Source organism: Myotis daubentonii, chromosome 1, assembly GCF_963259705.1.
Source record: "Myotis daubentonii chromosome 1, mMyoDau2.1, whole genome shotgun sequence".
NCBI lineage: Eukaryota > Metazoa > Chordata > Mammalia > Chiroptera > Vespertilionidae > Myotis > Myotis daubentonii.
In genome coordinates this window covers 109,986,249-110,010,126 of record NC_081840.1, presented here as the reverse complement: position 1 = coordinate 110,010,126, position 23,878 = coordinate 109,986,249, and the positions used below count along the sequence as shown (strand labels likewise).

The 23,878-nt window shown below is 47.3% G+C and overlaps 2 protein-coding genes across 15 annotated transcripts in view; one reads left to right on the top strand and one right to left on the bottom strand.

Moving 5' to 3' along the window:
• Positions 1-6,672: 6,672 nt before the first annotated feature.
• STOML1 (stomatin like 1) lies at positions 6,673-19,762 on the bottom strand. The gene is given in 13 exon segments (XM_059691772.1): positions 6,673-6,732; positions 7,420-7,585; positions 7,587-7,659; positions 8,077-8,187; positions 8,190-8,269; positions 8,617-8,735; positions 15,813-16,150; positions 16,460-16,528; positions 16,531-16,615; positions 17,612-17,727; positions 19,008-19,051; positions 19,053-19,142; positions 19,740-19,762. Coding segments are annotated over 13 exon segments (1,374 nt in total).
• Positions 19,763-21,103: 1,341 nt separating this feature from the next.
• Positions 21,104-23,878, top strand: part of PML (PML nuclear body scaffold) — a 66,744-nt gene continuing 63,969 nt past the window's right edge. For all 14 annotated transcript variants that reach the window (XR_009447666.1, XM_059657372.1, XM_059657442.1 and 11 more), the window contains exons 1-2: positions 21,104-21,365; positions 23,067-23,533. Coding sequence is in view for 13 of the 14 variants with exons in the window: in XM_059657372.1 (XP_059513355.1) it covers positions 21,231-21,365; positions 23,067-23,533 (602 nt within the window). In the remaining variant the exon portion in view is untranslated. The remainder of the gene's footprint in view (positions 21,366-23,066; positions 23,534-23,878) is intronic.

Sequence of the window (23,878 nt, the reverse complement as noted above, 5' to 3'; positions counted from 1 at the left end):
AATGGGTCAAAAATTTATTTGTAAAAAATAAAATTATAAGAATACTTGGAATTACTTTATGGATCTCAAAATGGTTTTTTACTTTATTCAAGATCTAAGAGCCATAAAAAAAGTACTTATTAACTCAAATACATTTTTTAAATTTCATGGGATAATATCATAAGCAAAGTCTAAATACAAACAACAAATTGGGTTTTAAGGCAGAACCTTACAACTCACATCAAAAACAGCTCATCTTGATTCAAAGAATTTAGGAGAACCAAGATGGCGGCATAGGTTAACGCCGGAGTTTGCTGCTTTGAACAACTACTTCAAAAGTGAAACCAAAAAACGGAAGGGACATCACCCAGAACCACAGGAATGCTGGCTGAGTGGAAGTCCTACAACTAGGAGGAAAGAGAAACGCATACGGACACTCAGAGGAGGCGCAGTGCTGAAGTCAAATTCTGAGGTGCGGAGTGCGAGGAGCAGGCTGGCGGCGGAGGGCGCGGTTGTTGTTTTCAATCGGGAGGGAGTCGCAGACTCTGAGCACCAGATCCGGGCGAGTCTTTAGGGACCCAGACTCAAACGGGAGAAGCGGGACTGTCTGGCTTTGGTCAGAGCGAGTGCAGCTTTCTCTCCGAGCTTTGCAGCGGGTGCTGGGACTCAGAGAGGCAGAGCCCCTTGGGAGAGGACTGAGAGCCGCCATAACTGCTCTCTCCGGCCCACCCTGTTGATCCTGTGCGACCCGCCCCGCCCAAGCCCTGCACAGAGGCATTTGCCGGATAGCCTCAGGCAAAGGCTAGATTAGCACCTCCCTAGAGGACAGAAGTTCTCTCACTGCTGACACAGCTGATTCTCATAGCCACTTGGCCTGGAGGTCAAACCCTCCCTGGAATTAGCTACAACAATCAAGATTTATCTATAAGACTGCGAACAAAGACCACTAGGGGGTGCACCAAGGAAGCATAACAAAATGCAGAGACAAAGAAACAGGACAAAATTGTCAATGGAAGAAATAGAGTTCAGAACCACACTTTTAAGGTCTCTCAAGAACTGTTTAGAAGCTGCCGATAAACTTAATGAGATCTACACGAAAACTAATAAGACCCTTGATCTTATATTGGGGAACCAACTAGAAATTAAGCACACACGGACTGAAATAACGAATATTATACAGACGCCCGACAGCAGACCAGAGGAGCGCAAGAATCAAGTCAATGATTTGAAATGCGAGGAAGCAAAAAACATCCAACCGGAAAAGCAAAATGAAAAAAGAATCCAAAAATGCGAGGACAGTGTAAGGAGCCTCTGGGACAGCTTCAAGCGTACCAACATCAGAATTATAGGGGTGCCAGAAGATGAGAGAGAGCAAGATATTGAAAACCTATTTGAAGAAATAATGACAGAAAACTTCCCCCACCTGGTGAAAGAAATGGACTTACAGGTCCAAGAAGCGCGGAGAACCCCAAACAAAAGGAATCCAAAGAGGACCACACCTAGACACATCATAATTAAAATGCCAAGAGCAAAAGATAAAGAGAGAATCTTAAAAACAGCAAGAGAAAGAAACTCAGTTACCTACAAGGGAATACCCATACGACTGTCAGCTGATTTCTCAACAGAAACTTTGCAGGCCAGAAGGGAGTGGCAAGAAATATTCAAAGTGATGAATACCAAGAACCTACAACCAAGATTACTTTATCCAGCAAAGCTATCATTCAGAATTGAAGGTCAGATAAAGAGCTTCACAGATAAGGAAAAGCTAAAGGAGTTCATCACCACCAAACCAGGATTATATGAAATGCTGAAAGGTATCCTTTAAGAAGAGGAAGAGGAAGAAAAAGGTAAAGATACAAATTATGAACAACAAATACGCATCTATCAACAAGTGAATCTAAGAATCAAGTGAATAAATAATCTGATGAACAGAATGAACTGTTGATTATAATAGAATCAGGGACATAGAAAGGGAATGGACTGACTATTCTTGGGGGGGCAAGGGGTGTGGGAGATGTGGGAAGAGACTGGACAAAAATCGTGCACCTATGGATGAGGACAGTGGGTGGGGAGTGAGGGCGGAGGGTGGGGCGGGAACTGGGAGGAGGGGAGTTATGGGGGGGAAAAAAAAGGAACAAATGTAATAATCTGAACAATAAAGATTTAATTAAAAAAAAAACAAAAAAACAAAAACAAACAAACAAACAAAAAAAAACAGCTCATCTTCTGTGTATTTAAAGAGCTCCCAGATATAAAAACAAAAATAGAACCAACCAATGCTAGAAGAATGGTTGAAGTCAATGAAATGACAGTTCATAGAAAAGGAAACACAATGACTCTTAAACATATTACAAATGTCCAACTTCGCTCAAAATAAGAGAAAGAATAATTGAAAGGTTGCAAGGTAATTCAATGAGGAAAAGATATCTTTTCAACAAAAAAGTGCTGGATAATTGGATATCTACATGGGGGGGGGACCTCTATCTTTTATCTCATACCATACACAAAAAGTAACTCAAAATTACCTAATAGCTGAATCTATAAACTTTTAGAAGAAAACATAGGAGAAAATCTTCAAGACCGTAGAATGAGCAAAGACTTCCAAGACAGGACATAAAACTTCTAACCATCAAAATATTATAGATTGAACTTCATCAAAATTAAAAACTGCTGTTTTTCAAGTTAAAGCATCAAGAACAAAGGCAAGCTGAGAGAAAATATTCCAAATATACACATCTGCTAAAAGACTTGTAGTCAGAGAGTATACTAAGAACTCTTAAAACTAGTACTCATACTATACCAATAAAATAATCCAACTTTTAAGTGGAAAAAATATCTGGACACTTCACAAGACATGTGCCCAATAAGCACACAGGAATGAGGCTCAAGGTTGGCACCACCACTGTGGAATTGGTTTGGCACTTTCTTGACCCAGAAATTCTCCTCCTAAGTATTTACTCAAATGAAACCATATGTCCATCAAATAACACACTATGTTGGCATGGCTATGAGAAAAACACACTCTCAATCACTGATGAGGAGAGTTTAAATTTAAATAAACTCCAAAGAGGGTGTTTGGGCATTTATCTTACCTAATAATCCTACCTAATAATAGACAAACATGTAAATTGACCATACTTCCACTATGCTCACCAGCCAATCAGGAGAGTATGCAAATTAACCCAACAAAGATGGCGGTTAATTTGCATACATAGGCGCAAAGTGGAGAGGAGTGAAGACTGAAGGAGACTGAAGGCTCTGGCCAGAGCGAAGGCCTGGGTCCCAGGTGCCGGAGGAAAACCCGTGCCGGCAGCCAGGTGAAGGGAAGGCCTACTGCATGAATCTCTTCATGCAACAGGCCTCTAGTTAAATTATAAATGCTTTGACCTAGCAATTTCCTGCCTAGGATTTTATGCTACTGATAAACACAGTTTAAGTGGCATATTTAAAAGTTATTACTGCAACATTGTTTGAAATAGCAAAACTCAAAACATAATCTAAATGCAAGATAGGTTAAATAGTGATACATTTATACAATGAAATCATATATAACTACAAAACCAGATGGGGACCATCTATTTGCTAATATGGGATAAACCTCAAGGTTTTACATCTTGTGTAAAAAAAAAACACAGAGGATACATATTTGGATTTTCTTATATATACATTTTAAAAAAAACTTCTGGAAGAATAACCAAGAAACTAATACAAGAGTGCCTGTTAGGAGGAAGATGTAGGAAACATGGATGGAGTCAGGAGTATGAAGGACAATTTCATGGTATGCCTTTTTAATCTTTTAAACCAGGGGTCCTCAAACTTTTTAAACAGGGGGCCAGTTCACTGTCCCTCAGACCGTTGGAGGGCCGGACCATAGTTAAAAAAAAAACTATGAACAAATTCCTATGCACACTGCACATATCTTAATTTGAAGTAAAAAAACAAAACTTCAAAAAAAAGGCTCTCCTAACTTCAAAAAAAAAAAAAAAATAGACCTCCTAACTTCAAAAAAAAAAAATAAACCCTAACTTGTTCTTACCTCGGTCCTCAGGCAGGAGCAGGCTCTGCACAGGCAAGCTCCTGACTCGTCCTATCACACCCAAGACTGAGAGGAGAAGTGGAGAGACAGAAGGAGGGGAGTTGGAGAGTGCGGCGCACATTCCACACATGCGCACTGCGGGCCAGGACGAGTCGGCTGCTAAGCAACAGGCAGCAGTGGCAAAAACACCCGGCGGGCCGGATAAATGTTTTCGGCTGGCCGCATGTGGCCCACGGGCTGTAGTTTGAGGACCCCTGTTTTAAACATTTTGATCCATGTGACTGTACTAGCTATTCAAAATTTAAATATTTAAAAAGTAACATCAAAATAATATATTATATATTAACATGTAAACACAGCATAGCTATTGTAATATATAGGCAGTGTCTGGTCCATCAGAGGGACAGTCTTGGCACACAGTAACAGTTATTGTTTTTATTCCCACTCATACTTCAGGTTCAAGTCCCCTAAGTCGGAGGTGCCCAGTTGCTTCTCCTGTCCATGCCCTCATAGGGGCTTTCCCTTCTGCCCAATGTTTTCCCCCACTTCTCCTCTCCTCACCCACGTAGCAGCAAGTCTCAGGCAACACCTCTTCAAGAACCCTTCTCTGATTGACATCTCCTCCCTCCCACACCCTGACCATTAGGAACCCCTCATTCTCCCGTGGGGACTGCAAGGTCTGCTCAGTCCTCTGAAAGTCAGGGACTCTGAACCGGACGGCTGGCCTCACCAGAGTAGCAAACAGTTCCAAGATGGGGGATACTGGCTGGCAGAGGGCTTGCTCCTCACCACACAGGCAACTGCAACTTTCAGTTTCCCCTAAACGTTATGTTGGTCCTCCCCCGCCCACAGCCTGAGGAGTTTCTGTTTCCTTTAAGTGTTCACAGGAAAGTGCCTGGGCTGCCCCTTGTAACACTTGGTGAGTCACCTGTAGCCATGGAGGGAACAGAGGCAGATCTCTCACACATGAAGCTCATGGTTCCACCAGGAGGGCAGGCACTTTTGCAAGGAACTGACTCAGACCGTGGGGAAGGGGCACAATGAGCACCCCAAAGTGAAGGGGAAGCCCAAGTGAGAGGGAGGAGGACAATGCCCCATTAGGCCTCAGAGAGGTGAGAGTGTGGCTGGCTGGGATGAGTGGTAAGGCTTTTGAATAGACAGCCTGGCCCTCTAGGGCAGGGCAGGGCTGCGCAGGGCCAGCAGGCTGAGGCTCTGGCCCTCGGGGGAGGGGCTCTGGAGCCTGGACCGGACCCGGCGAGTGTGCAGTCTGTGCCAGGAGGACATACAAGAGGAGGGACAAAGCCTGACGCCAAGGAAGCTGGAGAGGGTCCTGAGGGAGGCCTGGTGCCACAGGCTGTTCCTCGAGGGGAGGGCTCAGAGTTCTCTGGGGGTTTCCTCACAAGCCTCTTCAGGAAGTGAGAGTCATCTCTCTATCTTCCATTCTTTCTTTTCTTTTTCTTTCTTTCTTCTTCTTTTTCTTTTTAGATTCATTTCTGAGGAATGGAGAAGTCAAAGGGCCCCCGTTTGGGGCTGGAACACTGAAGCAGAAAGCCAGGCCACCCAAGTGTAACAGGAGGGGAAGCTGAGAGCAGCCCTGAAACCTCTCCTGAATGTGGTAACTCCACCCTGTTTTGGGACCAGCTCTGACACACACATACCCCCTCTTCCCTGGCACACGCATACCCCCTCTTTCCTGGCACACCTCCTGACTCCAAGAGGAACAGAGTGCCCACTCCTGCCCCAGGGCTTTGAGATCCCTCAGCAGAAAGGAGATCTGTGGGTGATTTAGAGCATCATGAGGGCTTGTGTCAGCCTTCAGGGCTCTGGTCCCTGGCTGCAGACACTAGGGACATCGGGGACCATCCATCCCCAAACCCCACTGCTCTCCAGTGCATGGCAAACACATTTGTTTGAGTTTTCGAACCTCTGCTAAGAACCACAGGAAGGGTAGGGCTCCCCTTCATGCTGCCCTAGGCCCCAGCCTGGCCCATCAGGCATGCAAGATAGAGCTGTTGGACAAGTCAGAGAGTCAGAGTCATGAGGTCTCACACCCTGGCCGGAGAAGCAGGACCCACTCTTTCTCACCTCACCCCACTGGCCTGGATCAGAATTGTAATCTGGAAGTTGGGACCTGCCTGATCCCCAGATCCCTCCAGCAGTGACCTCTCCTTGGTGGCCACCTCCTCCTCCATCCCCCAACCTCTCTGATCCCCCCCCCACCCTGCCCCAAACACACATACACACACACTCTGGAGCTGGGAGCCTGAGCCACATGCTTTGCTCCCTCATACTGGGACCAAATCAGCTGCTGCCAGGCTGTTTCTGTGGGCCCTGCCTCTCCAGTCAGCCAGCCAGCACCGCAGAGCAGGCCTGGCTCTCCTGTCATGGTGCTGTGTACCGATCTCAGGGTGGTTACTCAGCAGGGGATTGTGATGAGCAAAGGCTTGTCCAGAGAGCCACTGTAGGTCAGAAGGGCCCTGACTCAGCCTCGCCCTGCCGCCAGTGTCTCTCAGCCTCCATTCATTGGCAACTGACTGGGCCTGAACCTTCTCAGGGCCTCAGTAATCTGAGGTGTAGCACCCATGCCTCTTCCTCCAAGATGCCCTTCTGGCTTGGTGCCAGGCTTAGGCTGGGCTGTGGATGGTCAGCCAAGGCTGCTACCTCAGGGCCCTAAGAACAGCCTCCAGTTTCATGGCCATTGCTAGGTTGCCCTTCAGCTTGAGTAGGGGGATAGACATGCAATGGGGAAAAGACGATTAGCATGTCCCACTGGGTGGAGTAGAAAGTAGTGATTAAGCATTCAGGTTCTATTACCCTGGGTTCAAATCCTATTGGCTATGTAATTGCTCAGAGCCTCAGTTTCCAAACTGGGGAATGGGAATGATGATACAACCTAAATGATAGGCACACAGTGAGAAGTAGGTGAGCTAATGAGCAAAAAGTGCTCAGCACAAAGCCTGGCACACAGTAGGCCTACAGCATGTGCAGGGCTCTTGGTACAGGAAGCTTGGCTATGTGAGTTGTCCTGCTGATGAGCACAGGGGAGGGAGACAGAGGTCTGGATAATCTTCGTCTGCAAATGGTGTCTGAGCCCCTGATTGCTGTGGGTTCACTCTAAACTGCTGACAGGAGCAGGGGTCATCTAAAACAGGCCTGGGGCCCAGCCAGCAGGGCTCAGTGGATGAGTGTCTACCAGGAGTTCACGTTCGATTCCTGGTCAGGGCACATGCCTGGATTGTGGACTCAATCCCCAGAGTGGGGTGTGAAGGAGGCAGTGGATCAATGATTCTCTCTCATCATTGATGTTTCTATTTCTTTCTCCCTCTCTCTTCCTCTCTGAAATCAATAAAAATACACTTTTAAAAAAAGATAAAAATGGACCCGGGGTGGAGGGCAGGGGCTACAAGCAATCTTGGTGGCAAGGAGGGGGCAGGGAGGGCAGTTGCACCTATAGTTAGGTCCAGGGAGTAGATGCTCTGGGTGTCACTGGGAAGGACCACACTGAACTGGTAGCAGGCCCGAACTTGGCTGACCAGGTGGGGCTGCAGAGTAGTCAGCAGTCCCTCGGCCAGGCTGCTTCAAGCTGGGCCTAGCACCAACGTGAGGGGCAGGCAACTCAACTTTGCTCACCATCTCCAAGATGTCTGGTGGGGTAGTCCACAAGGTTGGGAAAGTGGCAGAGAGGGGAGGTCAATTTGCTGCCAAGGTCAGGATCACTGTGGCCTCCATACCTTCGCAATAGTTCCCTCTTACACCCACTTCAGGTCTGTGTTCAACTCACTACTCAGCTAAGAAGTCACTCTTAAGTTTTCATCCTTAACTCCCAAACCCTATTTCTAAGCTATTCCAGTCTGAATGTAAATCTCTTTTCTACCATGGCCTCCACGCACTTAGAGACACTTAGGCTCTTCCCACTGCCTTAGTTCTAGTCAGCTCCAGAATCGGAGTGGCCTGAAAAGACAGGCAGAGAATGGACTGCATAAAGGTGCTTGCTTAAGGGAACAAGTAGCAAAGCTCAGCCTGTGCTGGACACCAAGCTGAGTGCCCTGCTGAGCCCCCACCCTTTGCAGGAGGCTCCTTACCTGGCCCCGGGGGCAGGGTACCTCCTGCCAGTGAGTAAGCGCCCCTCCCCAGGAAATGGAGAGCCAGCTGCTGGAGGGGACTGTCCAGCTGGGCCCAGCCGGACTGTCCTGTGGTGGCCGTAGCACAGCCTCCACTGCCAGCTCCACGTGGTCCACCTCAAGCCCCTGGGCTCTCCAGTTGGAGGACAGTGTGGGGATAAATGGAACTCATTCAGCACACCGTCCTGGAGCACCTTCTTTAGGCAGGCTCACGAGACACCCCCTTGACAAGTTTCTGCTTGGGAACATGGGCACAGGACCATACAATCCAGCTGTGTGCTACTGGCAGTAAGCAGCCAGGAGAGGACCAGGGAGGACATGGGGCAGTGAATTATACAGGTGAAGGGCAGAATGTGCACAAGCTCAGACAGGAGAGGCTGGAACATTCTGGAATTGCGAATTCCCTTTAGTTAAACACTCAAGTGTGGGCTGGGAGGCTGGAGACAGCTGAGGGGATCAGAGGTAGCTGTTCCTGCTCACCTGGATTTATTCTGAGGCACAAGGAGCCCCAGAGAGGCATTTAGCAGGGCGTTGACAGAGCAGACTTGCTTGTTGGAAAGATTCCCTTGGCTGCCATGTGGACGCTGGGTTGGAGGGGGCTGAGGGTGAAGGCACAGAGACCAAAGTAGGATGTGGTTTCAAATTGCCAACAGAAATGATGTGGATCTGGTATCAGGCAGACAGGTGGCTGTGGAGCCAAAATATATCCAAGAAGGAGCACAATTCTGTAAACTATATGAAGCTACAGCAAGATACTAGATAAAGAGAACTACTGGGCTAGTCAGCTGCCCAGATGTGTGATGACAGAGAAAGCAGTGAGGAGGAGTCAGGTTTGTGGGAAGCCACGGCTTGCCAATACTGTCATGAGCGTGCACAAAGGAACGCAGGAGGCCGATGGACCTTGAGAGTTAGCAGGGCTGACGCTAGGCACCGACTGTTCGTGTTGAGATTGCGGTGGCTCGAAGCAATCTCCTGACCTGATAGCCTCCAGGTAAATGTTTACTGGACCTTACTGTTCTTCACTGATCTTTGAGACTGTCTGTCTGCTACTTGTTTGCCGTGCTTTACTGAGGGCAAGATGTGTATCTAAAACTGAATAAAAAGCAGACGGGACCCAGTCTCGGTGTGTCTCTTCAAGAAAGAGGGTCCACCTGCCCCCAATGCCTTCTAAATTCATGTTTTATTGTATAGCATTTTCATTTGTGTGTCACCCCTCCTTCAGATCCTGAACCTCGTCACAAAGGTCGCAGCAAGGTCTCTGGTGTGGATCATGAGTGTGGGTATTCGTCTAGAAGGGCACACAGCAGGCGACGCAGAATTGGGAGTAGGTAGGGGAGGGATGATAACTTTTTTTAATACATTAAGCTTTAATGTGTATGGCACAGCCAGCTGCCCAATAGGCAGTTGGATAAATGGGTCCAGGGTGCAGGAGAGAGTAGGACTAGCACAGAGTGGTGTAAATAGTGTCCAGAGGTAGCAAGGGCCCCAGGTAAATGAGCCTTTCCCAGGAGGTCATAGGAAAAAAACAAAACATTGACAGAAACCTGGAAACTGAAGGGCAGGAGTAACAAGGGTGACCAGGAAGAAAAAAGGAAGCTGGGGTGCAGAGTAATGGAAGCCCAGGGAAGCAGATGACTGATCTAGAGTAAAAGAAGGATGGGTGCACAGAGTCAACATCTGACACCGGGTGAAGCAGAAGAAGGACTGAAAAGTGCCCTCTGCATTAGCAAGTGGGAGTTCACTGTGATGACTGTCTTAGGAGCCTATGGGAAGCCAAGACTAAGAATGGGAGGAAAGGAAGGAAAGGAGAGAGAGGCAGAAAGGCAAGATCAATAACTACTAACAAAATCAAATCAGTAATAAAAATAAACAAAATAAAATAAAAAACTCCTAACAAACAAAAGTCCAGGACTGGATGGCTTCATAGGTGAATTTTACCAAACATTCAAAGAAGAATTAACGCCTCTCCTTCTCAAACTATGCCAAAAGAAGGTTCCCAAACTCATTTTATGAGGCCAGCATTACCCTAATACCAAAGCCAAAGACCGAACAAAAAAGTTATAGACCAATACCCTGATGAAAATAGAAATAGAAAATCCTTAATAAAATATTAACAAATCAAATTCAGCAATATATTAAAAAGATTGTATACCATGATCAAGTGGGATTTATTCCTGGGAACCAAAACTGGTTCAATATCTGCAAATCAATTAACATGATACACCACATAAATAAAATGAAGGATAAAAATCATATGATATTAATAAATGTAGAAAAAGTACATGACAACATCCATTTATGATAAAAGACCTCAGCAAAAGGGGAATCGAGGAAACATCTCAGTATAATAAAGGCCATATCTAACAAACTCACAGCTAACATCATACTCTTTAGGGAAAAGCTAAAAGCATTCTCTAATAAGACTATCACCACTTTTATTCAATACTAGAGGCCCAGTGCATGATATTCGTGTACTGGGGAGGAGGGGGTTCCCTCAGCCCAGCCTGCACCCTCTTGCAGTCTGAGACCTCTGTGGGGCAAGTGGGCCTAAGCCAGCAGTTGGACATCCCCCGAGGGGTCCTCAGTGCTATCACAGAGGCAGGAGAGGCTCCCGCCACTGCTGCTGCGCTCACCAGCTGTGAGCCTGGCTTCTGGCTGAGTGGTGCTCCCCCTGTGGGAGTGCACTGACCACCTGGGGGCAGCTTCTTTGTTGAGTATCTGCCCTCTGGTGGCCAGTGCACGTCATAGTGACTGGTCATTCTGCCGTTTGGTCGATTTGCATATTAGCCTTTTATTATATAGGACTAAGGGCCCAATACATGAATTTGTGCACCTTGAAAGAAACTGTGGGCTGCGAGGCTGCAGCAGACACAGGGGCGGGTCTCAGCCCACCTCCATGCCCCCACCTGGTCCCTCCCGCTGTGGCCCCCTGGTCCCCTGTCTGCCAGCAGCCCTGCTCCTGCCACCACCACTGACAGCATTGAGCAATCGGAGCCACCAGCAGGTGCAAGTGGCGGCTCTGGTGCTGGCAGTGGGTACGAGCAGGGCCTGTGCCCTCTGCAGGTGTGAGTGCCAGGTGGGACCGTGGCACGTGGGAGCAAAGAATTTTCAGTAACCACTAGAGGCTCACCCTAATGACAGTGACCCGCACCCTGCCTTGGTCTGGCGTCCCCACTCACCTGCTCCACCATTCCACCACGGTTGACACCTGCCATGTTCCGCGCTCTGCCGCCTGCTGCCAATACCCGCCATGTTCCGTGCGTGCCCCCTGGTGGTCAGCACACGTCATAACAACCGGTTGTGCAGTTGTTCGGCTGTTCTGCCGTTCGGTCAATTTGCATATTAGGGATATCTAGCTAGCTAGCTATCTATACATCTATATATATATATATATATATATATATATATATATATATATGGTATTGGAAGTCAACACAACAATCAGACAAGAAGGAAGGGAGGAAGGAAGGAAGGAAGGAAGGAAGGAAGGAAGGAAGGAAGGAAAGGAAGGAAGGGAGGGAGAGCATCCAAATTGGAAAGGAAGAAGTAAAACTGTCATTATTTGCAGATGATAAGATGTAACAAAAAACACAGGTTCCACCCAAAAGCCAAACTTGTGAGACAGGCCAAACTTGGTGCAAAAGGAAAGAGGTTTTATCCAGGTGCTAGAGAACCTGGGAGGGTGGTGGACTCCAGTCTCAAAGACCATCTCTTCCTGCTCAAGCCCAGAGTTCTTACAGGGATAGGGAGGGGAGGGCTTTTTTCTATCCAATTATCTTGCTAGCTTTCAGCACTAGGGCCCTGTTCATTCATCTTTCTAGCTTTTTGGCAGCTTGGTAATTTTCAGTAAGAACCTCCCCCAGAGCCACCATAGCCAATGGGGGAGATTCTTGGTGCTCCCTGACTGTCTATGTAGTGGGGAGAGTGCTGCAGGATCCACCACCAGGAAGCCTAGAGATGCTATAGCTCTCAGTCTGCCGGAAGCCGGTCCATCCTTGCTGCTTGACACAGTCGCTGCAGGAAAGAAACATCTGCACAGGATATGTTTCAAGGGACCTGGCGTATATAGCATACTGTTCTTAATATGTTTGCTCCCCTTAGCGCTGTGTGTTTTAACCAAGGTCACCTCTCCGAGAAAGGTTGTTTCCCCAGGTAGGGATTTTTCCCTGAAGTCAGGGAGGGGATAAAACTCCTTAACTAAGTGCCAGGCGGGTAGTTAATCACTTTAACTACAAACAATCACGCTTAAGCTACATAATCTTTACTCCCTGGAATGGAGATAAGAAACGCCCTAACCTTTGCAATAGCAATTGACAGGATTAAAATCAACTGGTATAAATACGGATGTAACAAGACAATAAACACCAGAACTTTGCTGGAGATCCAGACCAGAACTTAGCTGGAGATTCTGGCTAGAGATCCTGGCTAGGCTGCTGATCAACTGAACGCTGTCTCTGTGTCATTCCTTCTTCGCCGACTCCGTCCACACCTTTGGGGACCCCTGGACCTGCTGGGGTTGGACCCCAGCATCAGTCCACCTCCCTATCGGTTGGAGTCTACAGGGCACCCCTGGATTTCCATGGCAGTGTCCTTTACACAGCCCTGGCCTAGCCCGTCTCTCTGAAGTGGCCAGCCAGGCTCTGCTTGATGGCTGCCTACCATAACAATGGTACTACATAGGAAACCTATATAAGATTCCCCCTCCTCCCGCCCCCAAAAAAACCTATTAGAATAAGTGAATTCAGTAAAGTCGCAGGGTACAAAACTGATATTCAGGCATTGGTTACATTTTAATACACCAATAATAAACTATCAAAAAGAGAAATTAAGAAAATCCTAGCCTTAACTGGTTTAGCTTAGTGGATAGAGCATTGGCCTGTGGACTGAAGGGTTCCGGGTTCGATTCCAGCCAAGGACACATGCCTGAGTTGTGGGCTCAATCTCCAGTGGGGGGCATGCAGGAGGCAGCCTATAAGTGATTCTCTCTCGCCATTGATGTTCCTATCTCTCTCTTCCTCTCTGAAAATCAATAAAAATATATTTAAAAAAGAAAATCTCATTTACAATTGCATCAGAAAGAATAAAATACCTAGGAATAAATTTAACCAAGGAAGGTAAAAGACCTGTACTTGGAGTACTATGACATTGAAAAAAGAAACTGAATAAGATATAAATAAATGGAAGCATATACTGTGCTCATGGATAGGAAGAATTAACATGGTTAAAATGTCTATACTACCCCAAATAATCTAGAGATTAAATGCAATTCTTATCAAAATACCAAAGGCATGTTTCACATAATTAGAAGAAAACAAAAAGATAACCTATTGAATGGGAGAAGATAATTGCCAGTGATACATCCAATAAGGGGTTAATACCCAAAATACATAAGAAACTCATACATACAACTTGACACCAAACACACACACACACACACACACACACACACACACACACAAAACAATCCAATTAAAAAATGGGCAGAGGACCTGAATAGATAATTTCTCCAAAGAAGACACAAATATATGAAACGATGGTCAAAGTCACTAATAAAGAAATGCAAATTAAAACCACAATAAGATATCACCTGTCAAAATGGCTATTATCAATAAATCAACAAACAAGTTGATGAGGATGTTCAGAAAAGGGAACCCTGTGCACTGCTGCTGGGTATGCAGATTGGTGCACCTGTTACCTAACTCAAGGAGTTCACCACTTGGGGGGCATTGATTATCCTTAGTTTTATTTACTTACAGCAAGTAAAGGAGACAGGAGAGTCACATCCAAAGCTCTATCTCCCCGATTGGAGGCTTAGCCATTGATTATATATACTACTAGTGGCCTGGTACACGGATTCGTGCACATTGAAAGAAAATTAATTAGAAGAAATATTGTAATATCACTATTTACCCTTTGTCTATAATAGAAGTGTCAGAGATGAAAGAAAATTAGTAAAATGTACTAGTATATGAAAATAATGTATAAACTGATCAATAAATAAACAATAACAACATGATATAACAACAAAGGCATGATATAAAAACAAAAAATTATATTAAAATAAAAACAACAGTGATAAAAACAATGACTGGTAAATTGATTAAACTTATTCTAATATCTCCCTGTATACCACATTAAGAGTAAAAACACTTTCAGAGTGCTTGACTAATTTCCCTTGTGATGAAGTATTTACTAGTACAGCTTTAACTTAAACGTCACACGCTCTTTGAACTAGAGAGAAAGCAACATATAGCTGACCATGTCTGAAAATGTGTTCAGGTAGGAATACTCCTACGATGTCTAGAGTTTGTCCTTGTGATTTATTAATTCATTGCAAATGTTGGCATCATGGGAAACTATCTTTGGGAGGCCAGTGTCAGACAGGGACAAATCCTTGGAATCAGAACAACCTCTCTTTCCGCAGATCCTGTTAATACTTCAGCTTTCATTATGTTAGGTTGCAATCTTTTGATAATAAATCTAGTACCATTACAAAGACTGCATTTATTATTAATATTTCTCAGTAACATTATGATTGCACCTACTTTCAATTTTAATTTATGACATGGCATTCCTGAAGGAGTAATACTATTAAGAAATTCACTGGGGCCGAAACCGGTTTGGCTCAGTGGATAGAGCGTCGGCCTGCGGACTGAGGGGTCCCGGGTTCGATTCCGGTCAAGGGCATGTGCCTGGGTTGCGGGCATATCCCCAGTGGGAGATGTGCAGGAGGCAGCTGATCGATGTTTCTCTCTCATCGATGTTTCTAACTCTCTATCTCTCTCCCTTCCTCTCTGTAAAAAAATCAATAAAATATATTTAAAAAAAAAAAAAAAAGAAATTCACTGGGGAAATTTTCCTTTTCGGCATCATCAATTGAATCGATGGAATCATCACTCAAATAGGTGTGAAAATCTCCATCCAGTGTATCCAAAATTTCTTCATTTAATTTATGAACATGCTCATTTCTGGGACAAAGAATCCCGTGTTTAGATATGTTTTTAATAGTATCTATAGATTTACTAGTCCCCAAGGTAGCTTCAATAATAGATCCATTACAAATCATTTCAACAAAAACAGCCAAATTCACAATTGACAATGACAGATGGAAATATACTCATGCAATTGGCACCAGCGAGAGCTTTATATGTATCGCGCATGCGCGAGTCAACATTTATTTCTAAATTGCCAGTGTGTGTCATATGTACCGGCCAGTCGGTTGGTCAGTTGGACGGTCGGCCACTTAGCCTTTTATATAGATAGATTTGGTTAATTAAATGTTGATTTCTTGTTTGCAGTTGGCTACACTTAATACGGTAGGGTTCTTGTCAAGCACATTCTGTGTACAGCTGCTTCTGCAAAATATTGTGCTACATTTTAACACTTAGCAAGAACAGCATTTACTAAGAACACCCAGACCTTGAGACCCTTGTCCTATATAACATAGCCACTATGTAAAACAGTATGGAGATTCCTCAAAAAACTAAAAATAGAACTACTCTATAACCCAGCAATCCCAGTTCTGGGTGTCTGAAGAAATCCAACATACTAATTCAAACTGTTATATACATATCTATGTTCATCGCAGCATTATTTACAATAGCTATAGTATGGAAGTAACTTAAGTGTCCATTAATAGGCAAATAGACAATGAAGTGCTACATACATACTCATAGTCCCACCCATACCACTGGCTCTTCAAAGGTTGTCACACTCTTCATGCATAGGGTAGACTGATGCCTAAAGGGATCTGCTGCTTTGCTCAGTGTCCCGCGGGCAAAGGGAGGCCCAGGTGCCAGCCACTGAATTCTGCCCTGTGAAGAGCTGCCTACCAAGAGCTGGTTGCTGATCTTGAGCTTTTCCATCTGGATTGCCTGCAGAGGCCTCTTGAGCAGGGCCTTGGTCATGGCATTCTGGGCTATGGCTGTGTTCAGGTCCTTCACAGTCATCACTGACAATACTGGAGCCCTAAACTGGACATTGGCCCCCACAGACAGCACGCCCCATTCTTAGACTGGGGGCAGGGGACATGAAAGAAGAGACTTTCAAGGGGCTGAAGCTGCAGGGAGATCAGGCCCACTGAGACCACCCAGCTTGATCCACCTACCTGGTCACTAGAGCCTCATGGACAAAATGGTGTCCTCAAGTATATGGGGTTAGGTATTTGGAGCAAGAATGGGCTCCCAGCCTCTAGCCTCGATTTTCTGCTCTCCTCCCTACTCCCCTCCTCCTACCTCTGATGGCTCCTCATAGGCCAAGTTACTGGCACCCAGGATACACTCTGCACAGCCTCCATTCTCTCTGTCCAGGAGAGCCAAGAAGCCCCTCACCTTGCAGGGAGGGACACTGAAAGCTCGTGTCCTCAGATCCACCCTCTGAAAGAAGTCAATGAAGGCAGGAGGAAAACCATGCCAGGCTCTTGAGGGGTACGGATCCAGCCCAATAGAAACACGATCATCTGATCATAGGTGGGCACAGTCTGCTCACAATGGCAAAGGAAGGGTTGAGTGTGGTAAGCCCAGATTGGCATTGATGTCTGCCCAGGGCCCTCCCTCATCTCTCTCCCCCTTGCCCTGGGCAATGTCAGGTATCCTTAAACTGTGTTTACATGAGAAAACCAAGGCTCTGAGGGGTTAAGTGACTTGCTCAAAAATCACAGTCCCCAACTGAAATAGGCAAGATCTGAATGCAGCTCTGAATGACTCCAGAAGCCATGCTCTCCACTACCACACTGTATTAACTTGATCCTCAGAGAAACTTTTCTTTTCTGTGGTCTGAAGCTAGATGTGACTCAAACCAGAAAACTGTCTGTCCTTGAATTAGTTAGGATCAAATTCTGGGCTGCTCCACCAGCAACCCTAAGCAAAGGGCTTTGCCAACTTCAGGTGCTGGAGTCCTCAAAGTAAATATATCCACATTGAGAAATGAAGGCCCAGAGAGGCAAAGTGACTTGCCCAAGGTCACAGTATTTGTTCCAATGGCAGTTTTAGGACTTTCTAAGGACTTCCTTCCAGACTACACCAAACTCAAAGTCTTTCTAGAAAAGTTGGCCATGGCCTAGGGCTGCACAAAGAGCCAGGCCTGCTTGGCTTCCACTTCACTGTGGCTTTCAGGTGTGATCCTCAACTATAGTTCATCCCTTTCCCATCTGCAGATACGCCCTGTGGAAACAAGGCCTAAATTCCTTTCACTTGTTATCTCTGGGGCCAATTTTAGTGTTTTCCAGTTCCGATTTAGCCTAATCCAAAGGCAGGAAGGTTTGGCAAAGATATCAGTATGCACCTTAACACTATTGTCCAGAACCCAGGACTTGGGAGTTTGGTTCCTGTATGACTTTGGACAAATATGAGCCTCAGTTTCCTCAACTGAAAGATGTGTCCTGGCCCAGCCCATTTCACAGAAGTGATAATATACTTAAGGGAAGGAGACAGAGGACAAAAAGTTCATCCATCAATGCTCAGTATGACCCAACCACCCTGGGGCTCTCCAGGGCAAACCAGCCAGAAATGGGGAAGGTGACCAGCAGCAGCAAAAACCCCAGGAAACTGATGAGACTGTGGCAGAGGCAGGAAGACCAGGTGTGGGATACATCTGAGGCAAGAGCACAAAGGCAGTCAAGGAACACCAATTGGCTGGCCGGACAGCTGCAGGCACAGTGAACATGGTCAAGTGTACCTTTTGCCCACCTCCCTTCCTTCTCAGAGCTCTGTCTGCCTCCTTGCCTAATACTCCCATATCTTTGGATAGGTCCTAATTAAGGATTGTTCCCTCTTCCCACACATCAAAACTAATCTCTCCCAAGTCCAGCCTTCACAAGGCTTTCTCTGCTGGACAATGGTCATTGGATCGGAGAAGCAAAACCATGTGATGCCCTCCTTATTGGGCTGAGCAGGAATCAATCTTCTTGTCTAATTTATATTAACTTGGTACAGAGCCAGGAGTGGATGGAATCTGAAAACACAGGTTGGGTGGAACTGAATGCTGCTGGCATAACCCATCCCTCCTCTATCATAAGCCCCAAACGTGTGCTTTCAAGGAGTCCTTTTGCCTAAAGGGATAAGGCATTAACGGCTCACCAATCAATAAGAGCCATAGGTGAGGACTAAGATGTTCTTTCCTAGCTCACAATTCTTTACCCCCTAAGGGCCGTCAAATACATGCTTTAGTTGAAGAGCTTCAGGTGGGAGGTGGGGAGAGAGGAACTTGGAAATGAGGCTCACTTCATGGCCCCTGCAGAAAAGGAACCCTTGGATGGGGCAGCTGTCATTACAGGAAGGTTAGGGAGGGACCAAATCCTTCAGTGTTTGGTTGTCAGGCTGAGGAATGTGAGATCTGAAATGTGGGATTCAAGGCTTTGGAGCAAGACAGGGCCAGAGTTGACACACAGGCAGCTGAGGGCCTTTTTTGGCCTGTGTCCCTCCACCAGGAAACAGAGAGGTGCTCAAGCTCAGGGAATCTAGAGGTGCGAGGGGGCAGAGGGGATTCTGCCACTTCTTGGCAGCCAAGTGCCCTTGGCGAGCAGATGATCTTCTATGCCTAGACCTTGGTTTCTTTCTCGTCAAAATGGGAACTTGAAACCTCAGCCGAGGCCTAACGGGCTGAGCCAAGGAGGAGTGAGGTGTATGGGGCGGACGGAGGGAGGCTCCTTGGAAGATGAGAACTGAAGGCTGCAGCCCCGAAGCCCCAGAAGGGTGGATCGGCGCCAGCATCCCAGCGTCCGGTACAGGCCCCTCTCCACATAGGGTTTCCCCTCGCTCCCTCCTCTTTGGGAGCGACTACGCCAGACCAGCCGACTTCTGACAGGCACAGAGCTCGGGCCTGGGGATGCCGGCCGGGTCCCCCGGGTCCCTCTGCGCTGGACGGCCACTCACCAGCCCCCGGCCCCAGCCACCCCGCTCCCGGAACAAGCGGCCCTCTGGGAGCCCAGGAAGCCGAAGTCCGACTGCGGGAACGAGTCCACGTCCCCCAAGGGCAGCGCCGGGTACCCACACCTGAGGAGCAGGGTTCTAAACAGCCAGTGCCGGAAGTGATCTGCCGGCCTCCGCCCCGCCCCTCCCGGCTTCTCGGGAGTCGCACATCGCCACCTGCGCTAGGAGGACCGAACTGCGGACGCGGGGCAGGGAGGAAAGGTGGTCCTTGCCTCCTCCTGCTTGCTACCCCTCGGCTTTGGAAAAGGATCAGGAGGGACGTTGGCTTTGAAAGGGATTTTTCAGGAGCCGAATCTTATTCAGAATCAAGGAAATTGTACCATTCCCTCTCCAAACTCAAATACTGGGGTGTGTATGCCGGGAAGGGAGTGGAGGCTTATCTGGAATTAACGTTTCTCCAGGGCATAATCAGCAAATTACTCCACTTTGTGTACCCACAGCCCAACAGGCAGGATCTGGCACAGAGTGGATCTCAGTACTTATTTGTTGACTAGCTCACTGTGGTTAAAGTGGAGCGGGAGAGCCTGAACTTTGGCACAAGAACAGAAAAATTTCATGTGCGGACCTCAGGAAGGAGTTAGCACACAGTTATGATGGGGCAGACCCTCCAAAGCATCTAGCAGTGAGATTCTCAGTCCTTAGGTCCAGAAAGAGCATATCTCTTGATCCAGTTACCCAGAGGTAACTTGTCTCTTCATGGTTTGAGAAAACCCAAATGCAAATGGGGAGTTTATTCTGAGAAGCATTAACTTCTAATAGGGCATTGAGGCAAGCTGTCTTCCAAAATGAACAGAGATTAATAAAATTTTCCTTGTCACAGCCACATGCTAGTTGCCTCCTTATGCCCCTCAGCCCCTCGGCAATAGCCCAGTTCCAGGTCCCTTCTGCGGATAGCTGCTCACCATCTTCGGTTTTTCCTAGTTTGATGGCCTGATTCTAAAACCCTAGGGGCACTGATGGGGTTGGAAGGTAGGGCAGGCTCCTGAAGCCTCTCCCACTTCCCTTCCATACATGCCTTCAGACTATAAGCCTTTACAAGAGCAAAGCCCTGTCACCACCCCTCCTAGCCTGTTCCAAGATGGAACCGCATAGAATGGGTACACAGTGGTTGGGATGGTTTGACGTTTAGAGCCAAGGGTACTGGCTCAGGGAGGCTACCTGGAGCTGTACTTTCTCCCCTCACCAACTGGGGGTCTGGCACACTTCTCTGCTGGCCAAAAGCTAGCTTGCTCTGTCTCCTCACTCTTCATACCCTGTCACCAGCTTCCCCCATCCCCCACTGCCTAAAATTTACCAGCCTTTCCAACTGTGAGCCAAGGCATCATCCTGTTCTCCTCATCTGCACTCAGTGCCCTCCCAGTGTCTCTGACTCAAGTCCCCCCTGCATCCCACAGCCACTATCCTAGATCAGGCCACCTGCCCCTAGGTTGTCAGAGTGACTTTCCTACCATGCACAGTGAATCACATTGTTTCTAGGTCCCAAACTGACTCTACAGTTCACAAAACTGACCCATCTCCTTATCTATGATCTTGCCCCAGTCCTTCCTGGGCTGACACTGCTCATGGGTCCCCTCTTAAATCCTGTTTCAAACCTTCATGCCTTTGCAGGCACTATTCTCTCTGTTTAAAGTGTCTTCCCAATATTTGAGTCCCTGGTAAATTCCCACTGTTCCAAGTCCCAGCTGAGGAACCTCCTTTCCAGCCAGTCTCAGTGCTGTGTGAAAATCTTTTTGGAGCCTGTCCTTCCACTAGATCTGGGATTCTTCCAAAGCAAGGGCCACGTCACTCATCTCTATGCCCCAGGCTCCCAGCTGGGGGCTGGCACAAAGCTGTGCCATGTGAGCTGATGAATGGCCCAAAGCCCAGGGCGGGGCTGCCCCCCTCGTGTCAGCTCAGACACTTGGCTGTTACCCCAGGCCAGCTGTGCTCTACTGTCCTCCCTCTCCCTCCAACCCGCCATGGGCGTGTCTTCCAAACCCACAGTTTGGCCTCTCCGCTCCTAGAACCGCCCCCAGTTACTGTTTCACTTCCTTTCCAGTGACTCGCCCAGAACCGGCTCCTCCCCTTTCGGATAGCTCCGGAAATTCAGTGCTCTCGCGCGTGAGTCTCATCAAGCTTCTCCCGCCCCCAAGATCAAAACTGAGAATCGAAACTGCACTGGGTTCCATGCAGCCGGAGCCTGCGCCCGCCAGATCTTCGGGGACCCAACAGGACTCCGCACTGCCCGACGTGTCCACCATGCCTCCCCCGGAGTCTCCCTCCGAAAGCCAGCAGCCCAGCCCGGACCACAGCCCCGCAGAGGTACTACTGGGTTCGGGGAGATGGGGTTTAGGCTTCGTGAATTTGCTGTGATGGGAGGAGAGGTGAGAAGGGAGAGGGAACTTGGTCAAGTACACAGAAGGAAAAGACCAGACCCTCTTGGCTCGAGTAGGAGTAGAGGAGAGGAGAGATGAAAAAAGATCACCAGGAGGAGTTAAGGGAGCCTCTCTGGGCTGCTGTTCTCTACTGAATGAACAGCGGCACCTCGGACCGGACTCTCCTACCCGCGCTGGCGATATGCCTCTTTGCCCCCGCTCTGAGGAGGCCCCAGAGTAATAGCCCAATTGCCCGCGCCTGGAGCATGCCTCTTGCGGGTGGTGGAGTGTGTGTGTGTGTGTGTGTGTGTGTGTGTGTGTGTGTGGCGGCGGGGGGGGGGGGCGGGGGGGTATGGCGGAAAGCGCTCACATTGGGGAAAACAAAACCTAAGTACCAGTTCCCAATGGGAGAGGTGAATCAGTTAAGGCCTCGCAGCTCTTGTGGTTTCTTCTCCAGGAAGTTTTCTAGATACTTCTCCTGGAACACCTTGCCCGCCCAACCCCCTTTCCCAAGGCAGGTTTTCTACCTGGAAATTTTCCCTTAGTCTTCTCCTGAACAAACCCCCAGCCTCCCACCCCCAAAAGGAGCTTCTTAGATCACTTGCTCTATGTTCTTCCAGGCCCTTTTAAAAGCACAAATAACACCAGTTGTAGTAATTTGTATTATTTGCATAAGTACAACTAGGAATAATATTGCTTAATATTACTAGTTAACTCTTTGAGCATTTATCATGTGCTATGCACTGTATTAAGTACTTTTTTTGCATTTTTAAAAATCGTGGTAAAATATACACAAGATTTGCCATTTTAGCCTTTTCTAAGTATACTATTTAGTAGCATTAAGTACATTCACAATGTTGTGTAACCCTCAAGACCTATTTCCAGAACTTTTTCATCACCCAAACAAACTCTGTACCCTTTAACCAATAGCTCTTTATTCTCCCCTTCCTCCAGCCCCTGGTAATCTCTAATCTACTTTGTCTCCGAGAATTTGCCTGCTCTAGATATTTCATATAAGTGGAATCATACATTTGTCCTATGTCTGGCTTAGTTCACTTAGCATAATGTCCTTCCTTAAATGGGAAGGCTGAATAATATTTCGTTGTATGTACTCCATTTTGTTTATCCTTTAATGGACACTTGGGTTGTTTCCACCTTTGGCTGTTGGGAATAGTGTGCTCCTGAGAATGTGGGTAAATATGTATCTGTGGGGGTCAGTGGTTTCAGTTCTTTTGGATATAAATCTAGGAGTGGAATTGCCAAATCATGTGGTAGTTCCTCAAAAAGGTAGTTTACCTTTATGAGGAACCATCAAACTTTATAGAAGGTTGATACTTAATGTATCTCTTCTAAACTGAGTTCAGTGATAGTAGGGATAGAGGTATCCTATTTATCCTTGTATCTCAGGACCTGGTACTGTGTCTGATGGGAAGTAGATGCTCAATATATTGTGGAATTAGAGTGGGAAGGCCTGAGTAGATGGGAAATTGAAATACTGGTAAGCCTGGGTTTTCATCATCCAGTGACTGCCTGGAATGAAATATGAAGTCCCATTCCAGCCTCCAGCCATGGGGGCAGGTGACCTATGATGGTGGTGGGTGGTGACTTCTGGGACTTAAGGTCTCATCCCTCTCCTCTGGTCCCCCAGCAAACTACGGAGGAGGAGTTCCAGTTCCTGCGCTGCCAGGGCTGTCAGGCAGAAGCCAAGTGCCCTAAGCTGCTGCTTTGCCTGCACACACTGTGTTCAGGATGCCTGCAGGCCCCGGACATGCAGTGCCCTATCTGCCAGGCGTCCCTTCCTCCTGGCGCTGATGGACCCGTCCTCGATAACATCTTCTTTGAGAGTCTGCAGCGGCGCCTGTCAGTGTACCAGCAGATTGTGGATGCGCAGGCCGTTTGCACCCGCTGCAAAGAGCCGGCAGACTTCTGGTGTTTCGAGTGCGAGCAACTCCTCTGCGCCAGCTGCTTCGAGGCGCATCAGTGGTTCCTCAAGCACGAGGCCCGGCCCTTGGCGGAGCTCCGCGGCCAGGCGGTGTGCCAGTTTCTGGACGCCACGCGCAAGTCCAACAACATCTTCTGCGCCAACTCCAACCACCGCAACCCTACACTGACTAGGTGAGCCGGTGGGTGGGTGGCACATCCAAGAGCCAGGTAGCTGATGAATGGGGAGCAGGGATCTGGAGTCACAAAGCTGAGAATGTGGGACAAGGAGCTTCTTGTAACTCCAGGTGTGGTCCACAAGCAAGTAGCATCAGTAGCGATGATCATAATTTACCAATATGCTATGCTACGCTAGTGGATCGTAATAGTTTCCTCCTGTAGTAAATAATACTGCAGAATCATCTTCGCACCCTATTCCGTAATTCCTCTAGAATAAATTTTTAGAGATGCCATTGCTGGGTTAAGGGGCATGAAAATTTTACATTTTGATACATGCTACCAAACTGCCTTTTAGAAAGT